At 37.4% G+C, this 11,777-nt stretch overlaps 1 protein-coding gene across 1 annotated transcript in view; it reads right to left on the reverse strand.

The window, feature by feature from the left end:
- Positions 1-8,253, reverse strand: part of LOC121738749 — a 41,031-nt gene extending 32,778 nt beyond the window's left edge. The window contains exons 1-2 of the mRNA XM_042130984.1: positions 8,107-8,253; positions 4,051-4,247 (exon numbers count right to left, since the gene is read on the reverse strand). Coding sequence (XP_041986918.1) covers positions 4,051-4,247; positions 8,107-8,253 — 344 coding nt within the window. The remainder of the gene's footprint in view (positions 1-4,050; positions 4,248-8,106) is intronic.
- Positions 8,254-11,777: the final 3,524 nt, after the last annotated feature.

An 11,777-nucleotide genomic window follows, 5' to 3' on the forward strand; every position in this document is an offset into this window, starting at 1 on the left:
TCTACGTGTTGGCTTCGGCCCCGGCATGCCTTCCAAAGGTCCGGGATTTAATTGCCCGTGAGCAAGGAGTGCTTAACAGAAACCTAATAATAATAAGGTTTAATTGCATAAAATCACAGTCGTAAATTTTAAATATTCAAAAAGAAAATAATCTTTATAAAAATAATTAAAACTATATAATTGTATAAAATCACAGTAAAAAAATTAACAAATTAACAAGAATAATATTTAATGTAAATAAAAAAAATAAAATTACATAACTGTAAGTATATAAAATCTTAGTCGAAAAATGAAAATAATCAAAAACAATAAAATAATAATAATATATATGGATGTTTCACACCACGTCAGTCTGGCCCCGTGCTAAGTACCTAAAGGACTTGGGGACTAAGGTACCAGGCAACGGAAATATATTTAATACTTTTATACTATACATATATTTAAGATTTTTATTATATCATACAGATATTTAATAAACATCCAGACCCAGGAACATTGAAAACTTTTTGTTCCGTCGGCGGGATTCAAACCCGCGACCCCCGGCTTGAGCTACCAACGCGCTCACCACTGAGCCACAGAGGTCGTCGAAAAAAACATAGTAGTAAAACAATCAAAAGGAGTAAAATTATTATTATTATAAAGTTACGTATAAATTAATTATTTTATACGTGGGAGAGCCATGCTCCGGCACGAATGGGCCGGCTCGACCGGAGAAATACCACGTTCTCACAGAAAACCGGCGTAAAACAGCGCTTGCGCTGTTTTACGCCGTAAGTGTGAGTTTACCGGAGTGAGTGAGTTTACCGGAGGCCCAATCCCCTACCCTATTCCCATCCCTACCCTCCCCTATTACCCTATTCCCTCTTAAAAGGCCGGCAACGCACCTGCAGCTCTTCTGATGCTGCAGTGTCCATGGGCGACGGAAGTTGCTTTCCATCAGGTGGCCCGTTTGCTCGTTTGCCCCCTTATATTATAAAAAAAAAGTTAATTTTTATACCCTTAATTTTTCCAGGCAGTGACCGATTTTTATTTCACCCGCTAATATTAACTCTTTTATGATGTTACCTATTCTTTTAAGTCGGTAATTTTTTGCGCCCATCTCGCATATTTTTACTCTAGTTATATTTTTGATTTCTTAATTATTATGTTGAGCTTAACTGTACTTAAAGGAATATGTAATAATAGAACTATCTACACTCCGGTTCGAATCCACTAATTCAAAAACATTCTTCTCTGTTTCGAACCGCGGTATGAATCGGGTAATTAAACAACAATCCTTTGCTGTTTCGAACCGCGGTTCGAAAAACTGTGGTGTGAACCAGCGACAGACCCGAAATTACATTCAGTTTTCGAGTTACTCTCAAAAAGCTCTTTCATTTAATATGCATAATTATTGTAGGACTGCATAGAAAATAATTATTTCGCCATCTTGGATGGTCGGCCATATTGGATTTAGAGTGATGTCACATATTATATCGTGCATGGTCATCCAAACTAAACGCGTATGCAAAATTTCAGCTCAATCTGTTAAATATATGTACCTTAAAATTGAGTTCTAAAATTCCACCGTAACATACATACTTACATACATACAGAGCAAGTTAAATAAAAGCTTTTAATAATAATAAAAGCTTTTAAAAAAGTGCATACTGACAGACTATAGGAACAAACTGACAGATTTAGTTTAGTCATTTTTTTGACCATTCTACCGTAGAAGTAACCTTTTTGGGGCAGCCGTGCTTTTAAGATCTGATTTTAATATTGTCGTATTTAGTTTTTATTACTCGTAGGTCGTATTGTATGATCCTGGATATAATATGAAGCAGTAAACAACGTGACATTTAACCCGGTTTAAATGTCACGTTAATCTAAAAATCATTCAACGGATTTAAAACGCAACTCTCGCAAGGTTCTTTAATAAACTTAAAATTTGAGCGAAAACAAATATAATATTATTTTCCACAAATCATAAATTAAATTTGACGTCAAATAATAAAGTTAATAAAACAAAGTTATGCAGCTGTTTTAATGTGGTGAGCATCAGTTAAGAGAATGTGAAGTCCTGAAATTTCACGGTGAAATGAACGTTTTGTAAACGCTTTTCAGTTTTATTTCATCGTTGGAATAATTCGTAAATGGCCTTTTTGGTTGTTTTGTTGAAGTTGTGGTCCATTTTATTGTACTTACTTCCCAGAATTTATGTTTATTAAATTACATAACTAGTTGTTCTCTCATGGTCTTTGAAAGCCTTTATATGTACACTTAGCATGGCTACTTAGTACGGTTTAAGGTTTCTTTGTACGGAAAAGTATAGAAAGTGAGTAGTGACAGACTGACAAAGGGATCTGGGCTTGTTCTGTTAATATCGAAAAAGGTATACGAATTATTAAGAGGATACAACAGGGGCTAGAGAAATGAAAAAAAAGTACGTGTAATATCTATAGCTGTCTCCCTTACCTCAAGCCTATACCGCAGAACGCGATAGAGACAACTGCAGAAAATCCAGAAAATCAACGATTCGTTGTCCCCTGATTCCTTCTCCAAAACTTAACCGATTTAAGTACTTTTTTCATTAAAGATTAAAAAAAGGCTTGAGCTGTGTTCCTATGTTTTGCTTTTTTTGTATAGTCTAGCCAAATCTGTTTTCTGGACGTTTGAACACAGTGGAAAATCTGGCCATTTTTTTGGGTTTTTGAACGTTCATATCTTATTTAATAATTAAATTATGAAAAAAAAGAAAACATAGGAACATTGTATTAGTGGCCGTGGATATTCAGGAAAAAAATTATAACTCTACTAGCATTATCCAGGGAGGAAACAGGGGACAACGTTTGTATGGAAAAAAGGGCGGTGTGGAATCCTCTTAAATTATAATATCTTAAATAACATTATATTGGCCTAGAAAATTCTAGTCTGTACAGAAAAATTTACACAGATTTATATTAAGCCTTAAGACATTCTTGTCCAACATGATGCATGATGTGGATGGATATATCAGTTCCGTCGGGTTATAAGATGGTTTGTCATTGGTTTTGATAGGTTACATTATATATAGTTCGATGTTGTCTTTTTTCGGTCCCGTGATTCAGTTGTTAGCGTGATTCATCAAGAATCATCTTTCTTGATTCTTGAGGTGAGTGCTGTTCTCGCGTTGAAAAAATATTGTTTGGTTAGAACAATGTAGGCTTTTAAAATCACCGGATTTTCTTAAATGTGTCTAAAATGATCCATGCGATGGATGGATGTGTCAAAAGTCGGACCTGCGCCTAATCTGTCGCCAATCGTGTCGGACATCCATCCCACTTTATTATGAGAGCAAAGAGAGAAATGGTGCTTTTGTGCACACATTTCATGACTAGAGATAGATCAATCACTGACTGACCGAAGTTTAAGTATACCCAAGTATAGTATAGAATATAGATCAATCTGCTAAGAGCCAGCCACACGGCGCGTTTCACTGCCGTTCACTGCCGTTTTACATACAAAAAACCAAGGTGTTCATACGGTGCGCTGCGTCATCGCAACGCACACATTACGGACAGCAGCCCCCGAGACGAAGCGGGAGGGGTGCTGTTTCGTAATAACGCTGCGATGACGCAGCACCCATACAGTGGCCGGCTATGACTATGCGTCAAACGGCAGCGCTACGTCGACACAATGCTGACGCAACGCGCCGTGTGGACTGGCTCTATCCCGATTTCTATGAAACCATAACTACCGTCATCGAAATTGGCGTGGAAATTATATTTCTGTATTTTTAATTTCTCTGTGCTCCATGTCTGAATTCGTAGATTATTTTTAAGTCCGTTTAGGGCAATGCGGGATTTCAATTATTGCAGTGGCGTATTTACGATGACTTCGCCGCCCCTCAAAGTCGGCCGTAACCCCATTACTTGGTGTAATGGGGTTACGGCCGACTTATAGTAAATACCCCACTGCCTGATTGTCCGAATTTGATAAATGAAAATCGGACCTACACAGCGTCATAATTTGCTAAATTATAATATTATGTAACCCTAAAAAAACTGCTACTCAAGAAGAAAACCTTACCTATGTGAGGTTATTGTACTATCTTCTTCTTTCTGTGATTCCGTGACTGATTCTGTGTCCGATTCGTAGGTGTCTGAATCATTTTGTTCTATGGGTTCTTCTTCTACTTCTTTTTGCTTCTCGGCAAAACGTACGGTTCTTGTCGTAGTGAGGGATACGTCGTCGTCGCTGGTTGTCGTTGATCGTTGGTCGTCATTCTGAAAAGAAGTGATAATTAACAATCTAAGTTAAAGATTGTAACACTCACAGATTATAGAAGCTTACACTGCTATTCTCTTTTTACACCTTAGTAATTAGAGCCTGTCCACACGGGCGTTGCGTCAACTCAGCGCTGCCGTTTGACGCATAGCCGGCCACACAGGCGCTGCGTCATCGCAACGTTATTACGAAGCAGTCTTAACGTCAACATCCCCTCCCACTTCGTCTCGGGGGCTGCTGTCCGGCATAATAATTATGTGCAGGTTACGAGCTAACGTCAGCAACGACGCAGCGCGCCGTGTGAACACTTTGGTTATTTGTAATTTGTATTAAAAAACGCAACGACAGCGCTGTGTCGACGCAACGCGCTGTGTAGACTGGCTCGGCAGAGGCCTTCATTTGGCACTACATACCATAAATATAATCATAAGGCTTCTTTTGACTTCGCCATAGTTGGATGAAGACTAAAAACTGTAATAATTAAGTTTAAGTTTTAAACTTGTACGAATCAAAAACCCGCAATTTCAAAACTTGAGCACTACGAACTTGGGCATCATGTTATATTTATCTTTCTTGAATTATAATTTGTAAGTTAAAGTCTATCTTAGTAAAATAGGTTATTCATGAATTAAAATTATCTAACCCTTCAATAACTAGCATTTAGAATATTTCTAGTACTCGATGTATGTGCTTCCGCGCTATCGAGCGGCCGGCCGATGCACGGCGAGATTACTTGAAATTGTGTGCAATGATATTATTTATTATATACGATTGCTTGCGATTTCGTTGTGGGGTTGCCAAACCGTTCTGTTGTGCAGACGCATATAACTAGAGCCTAAACCGCGAGCTTAGAAAATTTAGAAAAGCGTAGTGAAAAAGTGAAAACGAGCATTGTTTACACCGATCATGTTTTCAAACGCGAACCGTTGTTTCGACTACAACGCATACAAAACACGTACACGCTGTTAACGAAGTTTCTCATCTCTACATCAAACCCAAACTCTATTGATAGTGAATACGATTCTTTCGTTTACAACGCTTTTTTACACAAAGAGCACTCTTGCACGAAAAATTTAGAGCTCAAAACTTTCGATTTGGTTTTTTGCATTCAACTTAGTGATAGATTAAAATAGGAGGAGTGCTTGAATAATTGTGCAGGGTATGAGAACTACGTTTAGCCGACTTAAAAAAAAATCGACCCGTATATATGTAATATTTCCAGAACTGCCCAGTTTTCGTATATTACGTCAGGTCTATATTAGCGTCTAAACAATTAATGTGTCTTTCAAAATTGTATGATTTTTCTTCAAAACTGCATGTAAATATGTATGATTTTTATTGTGTTGGCACATCTCCGGAATTACAAGTCCGATTTATGTAATTTTTTTTTTGTTTTACTAGGTATTATTCAACATAAGAGATACTGCAAATTTCATCAAAATCTTTATAGTAGTTTTTGAGATAAGGAATTTAATATTATACATTTTTTTCTATAAGTTGTTGTCAGTGGTTATATTATATTATCATCATCAGTGGAATATCCATAGCTGGGCACCGTTAATCAAATAGTTAACTTCGTTAATTGTTAATCCGTTAAAAAAAAGTGAGCTTCGTTAAACGTTAAAGCGTTACATTTCGGACGAATTAACGCAAAGTTAACGTTAATAGTTAATCCGTTAATAAGTAATATGGCCTTGTTGTAACTTATTTCATTGCGTTAGTGCACATACAAAACCTGTTGGTTTAAGGTGCACTCTTCTTTATCAACATGTAAATGATTTATAGTAACAATAAACAAATCACTCTCTCTATAAGCACCGGCGCTGAGTAATGAAATGATAAAACGAAACAAATCACTTCTCACTCGCACGCGCCTGAAAATGTATCTAGTATTGTTTTTGTTTCACTCGCTGCTGCCGTGCTGCCCGCCCGGCACTTGTCGTTTCATACTGTCTCAACAACTGAACCTGTTATCGCGCCGCGCCGCGGTGCCGTGCAGAAAATAGTAGGCATTGGATTAACGATTAACGGACTTCTGCATATTAACGGAAGTTAACGAGTCCGTTAACATATTTTTTAAAAGTTAACTTAAACGTTAATCCGTTAATCAAAATGTTAACTTCGTTAATTGACGATTAACGGATTAACGAGTTAATGCCCAGCTATGGGAATATCTCCTTATAAACATAATCATTAATCATTCTTTTGTAGAGCTTCTCAAACTGGGATAGAGGCCTGGTGTCCTGAAATACAGGCCTATATCGAGGAAGGTTATAGGCCATTTTTATCACGCTAAGACTAATAGAAGCGAAGAAATAGAGGAAAACGTGGAAGAAACGGGCAAAATTATTTGAAAGGGCTAACTTAAACGCGCTAATCTCAGGAACTAATGGTCCGATTTGAAAAATTCTTTACTGAAAGAATTTTGCAAATCAATAAATTTGATAGCCGCCCAGTCGTGCCGAAGCATGGCTCTCCCACGTATAGATTTGCTTTTGTTATTGACTTAATCTGTCTTTATCCGCTCGATAAAGTTAAAATTGAACTCAAATGGTATTGAAGGAAATAGAAATGGGGAAATAAGTTGACAACATTACTTAAACAATGCAAACGGGCGTGTTGGAACTTTTAGGGTCAATTCAGACCGCAACTTGACGCGTAGATGCATTTAGCTAAATTTGTACTGAATTGACAGATTTCAATTGCGGGAGAAGTCTTCCAAATCGGTCCAAATTTTCATACGTGGGAGAGCCATGCTTCGGCACGAATGGGCCGGCTCGACCGGAGAAATACCACGTTCTCACAGAAAACCGGCGTGAAACAGCGCTTGTGCTTTTCGCCGAGTAAGTGAGTTTACCGGAGGCCCAATCCCCTACCCTATTTCCTTCCCTACCCTCCCCTATTCCCTTCCCTTCTCTACTCTCCCCTATTTCCTTCCCTTTCCTTCCTTACCCTCCTCTATTACCCTGTTCCCTCTTAAAAGGCCGGCAACGGAAGTTGCTTTCCATCAGGTGACCCGTTTGCTCGTTTGCCCCTTTTATTTAATTAAAAAAAAATCTGTCAAATGCATCTGTCGCATTGTGGTCTGAATTGACCCTTAGAGCCAGTCCACATGGCGCGTTGCGTCGACGCAGCGCTGTCGTTTGACGCATAGGCGGCCACACTTATTACTTCGTCTTGGGGGCTGCTGTCCCTGATGTGTGCGTTGCGACGACGCAGCGCGCCGTGTGTACAGTGAACACCTTGGTTATTTGTATGTTAAACAACGCAACGGCTACGCTGCGTCAACGCAACGCTGACGCAACGCGCCGTGCGGACTGGCTCGTATACAACGAACGGCAGGAAATACATTTTTCATGATAACGTGCAGGTACTTTTTTATCTTCGCAAAATAATAGCTGCCACCATGTACGCGTTTTATCTAGTGCAGATATTGGAATATACTTTAAAATATGAATAAAATAAAATCCACACTTTCTGTCACGCACTGTAAAACTCTGGAACGAACTGTCACCAGCAGTATTTCTGGACCTATACGACCTGCAAACTTTCAAGAAAAGAGCGTATTCCCACTTAAAAAAGCGGCAACGCACCTGCAGCTCTTCTGATATTGCGAGTGTCCATGGGCGACGGTAGTTGCTTACTATCAGGTGACCCGTTTGCTCGTTTGCCCCCTTATTTAATAAAAAAAAATTATCGACATCAAAAAGATGGCGTAATGAGCTTGACACTTAAAAGCCAATTTGACCTACCGGTGGCGTTGCGAGGTGAATGGAAAACTTGGGGGAGACATTTGCTCAGGTGGGGGACATCATAGGCTTTTAGAAAAAAATAGTACCTCACAGGTAGTAACCTCACCTGGTCATTGTCCTTGTCGTGGTCCAGAGACTTCCATAGCCTGCCACCTTTGAGTATCCCCGATCTCTTCTGCCGCACAGGAGATGTGTCTGATGATACATTATTACCTTCTGTTTCGCTTTCTTCACCTGTAATATACGCTGTCATAAGTTCTCAGAATTAAAATCAACGTGTGCACTCCAGTGAAGGTAGAATTGTAACCTAACATTGACAAGGTGATTTTCTATATATTTTAATGATCAGAGAATTAATGAAGAGTTTGGCAGAAAATGGAGTTGGGGTGAAGCCAAACGAGCGTAATTTTTTGAGTCGTGAGTGGAAAATTTCGACTAGCTGAAATTCTGCTGCATTCAGTTTCATAGAAAATTTCTACTCCATTCAAAACAGCGTATTGTTTTGAAAAATAATTTACGAGACCGAAATTTTGCGACTCACTTAAAAAAATCATAAAAGACCTTAAAGTTAAGTAATAATTAAAGTAAGAGTTAGAGTGTGACCATTAAACTTGAGTTTAGGGTTTTTTAAGCGCGGCCATTAATGCAGTAAGTCTGGATCAGCGTTGAATCAATGTAAACATTTCAAGCATACAGTAGCTTTAATTTATGTCAACAGTTTAATCCAGTCAATAGTCAAAGCGAAGAGAAGAAAATTCAATTCAATAAAAAGTAACGTGCACGTGGAAGCGTCTTTACCGCATTTGTTTGCAGTGCAACGGTCATTAGACACAATATGTTGCCTTTTCCATGCCCCCAGCTGCCTCCAAGGTTGTTTCCCCTCTGTTTGCTCAGCTACGCGATTTTTTTTTCTTTTGATTTTATTACATACTCCTAGTTCTTTCGATTTTATTGCATATTATTACAAACTTTGGATGTGTTTTATTTTAGTAGCTAATCAAATGTAGTGTCTCCGAGCCAATCAAACCTAGACAAATACCAATGATGAAAATTATTACTTTTAACAAGCTTTTACTAGGTCGAAATGATTGCCAAGTTCTATTTTGGATCAGGCCACCGTAGTAAAGTAGTTAGTAGATATTAACTACTCAGTTAGATAACCGACATTGAAAAAAATTTGGCAACTCGAAATGGGGTCGAATTCTGCAGAGCGTCAGAAAAATTATTTTATTTTAATTTCATTATCAAAAATAATATTTTTGTCTACGTTATTAAAAACCAAAGAACTTTAAGAGCCACCGCAGACTTACAATTTTAAGTTGGTCAACTAAGTCGCACAGTATGTATACCAATTATAGCTATAGCGACTTATGAGAACTCGCACATTTTTGCAACTAAAATCGATTCCTTTCCGATTACCTACAATTTAAAAGTTGTACAATTAAATTGCGGTATTACGTAAGTGTAGTAAATAAAATAATTTAAATACGATAGTCGGCCAACTTGAAATTGAATATCTGTGACCCAAAACCTATTAAAACACATCAAAGAAGGTAAATAAGGAAAGAAGGTAAACTTCAAACGGCAAAAAAAAAACTTTGAACAAAATGTCATAATTTATGTAAACTTTTGTGTACTTATCGTTATTTTAAGTATAATAGGTCTACAAGAATCTGATAGCAAATTTTGACAGAACATTTTCAAAAAATATCCTTGATCATTAGATAAAATTTTATATTTGCATGTTTCACACACAGAAAAAGCCGCTATAAGGAAAAAAAGGATCAAAATATTTTATTCCAATTACTCCGGTATTGCTAGAGTCAATTCAATTTCTCACTGTTTGCCATCATATCCTGTAGACCTATAATATTATATCATAGCAATTTATTTTATTTTTAAATGAAAGCCAGGGGCTAAACTACCTGCGCCAAATTATGGCCATATTTAAAGCCTTTAGGCTATAACCTACTACATTATCTTATCTTATATCTTTAAACGAGCAATTCTTGTATATATATATATATAATTGGAATCTCGGTATCGGCTCCAACGATTTTCATGAAATTTAGTATACAGGGGGTTTCGGGGGCGAAAAATCGATCTAGGTAGGAATCATTTTTAGAAAATGTCATTTTATTCGGGTTTTATCGAATACCGAGCAAAGCTCGGTTAACTAGCTAGTTATTTATTATTTAACACAACATTTCTTGTAAGTTAATATTGGAGTGTGGGCTAAGGAAACCTAACTTCAGGTATCAGTGCACAATTATAGCTCCTGTCGAGATAAGTCACCAAGTTACACCTCAATCATAATATTAGCTGGACAAGGAATAAGTACATAATATTTTGTTACATAATATATTATACTTTTTATTTAAAACTACGTGACACCCGCAACTGCGTGCAAAATTAAATCCTCATGCTGGAACTGAATATTTATCTGATTATGTCCTTTCCCGGGACTCAAAGTATCTCCATACCAAATTTCAGCAAAATCGGTTCAGTGGTTTGGGCGCGAAGAGGTAACATCGTAGGTAAGGGAACTGCATACGTTTTTTGTTACAATGCAAGAAACGGTTATGGTTGTGGTTTCAGCTCGCTGATAAGCGTTGTTTCTAGTTTTATGAAAATGGTTTGTAGTTCAGATAAAACCTTATCTTTTGATTTTAATGTGTTATAATATGTAAAAATTTAGACAGTAGTCCTTAATCCGACAAACTCGATATTCCAACACGGCCATGTAAATCGTTTGTCGGATTTAACGGGGGTCTACAGCTCATGCTTTACATCAGGCTTTGGGGTACGCGAACCCCTAGGGGGTCGCCATTCGACGGCAGGGGGTTCGCGACAAGATTTACATAATAGTGGCTTGATAACTGGCTGGAAAAGATGGCTGGATTCGTTACTCATTTTCCGTCACTAACGAGAGCATAATTTCTAGTTTGAGTATCAACTATCAAGCAACAGGAGTATTTATTATAAATTTTCGTAGATGAAACTCTTCAAGCTGATTTCAGAAGGATGTCTTTGACAGATTTTTGGGCAGCTAGACAGAGTATTTTGTACTCAGAGTATTTTGTGCGCAGAGTGGTGAGTTTCCGTTTACTCTTGCTATAACATGCTTATATGGGAGAGTGGGTTTTATTATATATATATATATATATTATAGAGTATACAGAAAGCGACTTAAATTAAGTTTTTACTCGAATTAACTACAAATAAATGTTAAAGGCCCAAATCTACTTCTAGCATTGATTCCATTTGCGACAAGAAACAAGCAAACCCATCCCATTAATTTAGAAAGACATTTCTTTTGGAAATTTATGTGTTACCTTTTATTCAAATAAAGACCTTATTTTCTTCAAAAGTAAATTGGGGGAGGGGGGAATTTCATTAGTTAGTAAGGGGTTCGCTGTCACCAGTTTTAACGGGGGTTCGTGGAGCCGAAAGTTTGAGAAACCCTGCTCTACATCATAATTCAAATAAAATATTATACTAATTAAAAAAACTTACCTTCCAGGCAACAAAACGCAATGATATTATAATCATATTTCAATATTATACGCAACATAAACCTAATATTAGTGTATTTGTTTCAGAATCCCCTCGAGTTATACACGTGAAAGAACGTTGAGTTGTCGTAGGCCCCGTACCTTCAACGAGTCAGTTAGCTTAGCTACGCCTCTGATACGTCATGATTGTAAAATAATGAACTGCTCACAAAAATCTATATCCAAATCATTTGGCGTTTTAGAAAATATAATTGCTCATCAA

This window comes from Aricia agestis, chromosome Z (assembly GCF_905147365.1).
Source record: "Aricia agestis chromosome Z, ilAriAges1.1, whole genome shotgun sequence".
Classification (NCBI taxonomy): Eukaryota; Metazoa; Arthropoda; class Insecta; order Lepidoptera; family Lycaenidae; genus Aricia; species Aricia agestis.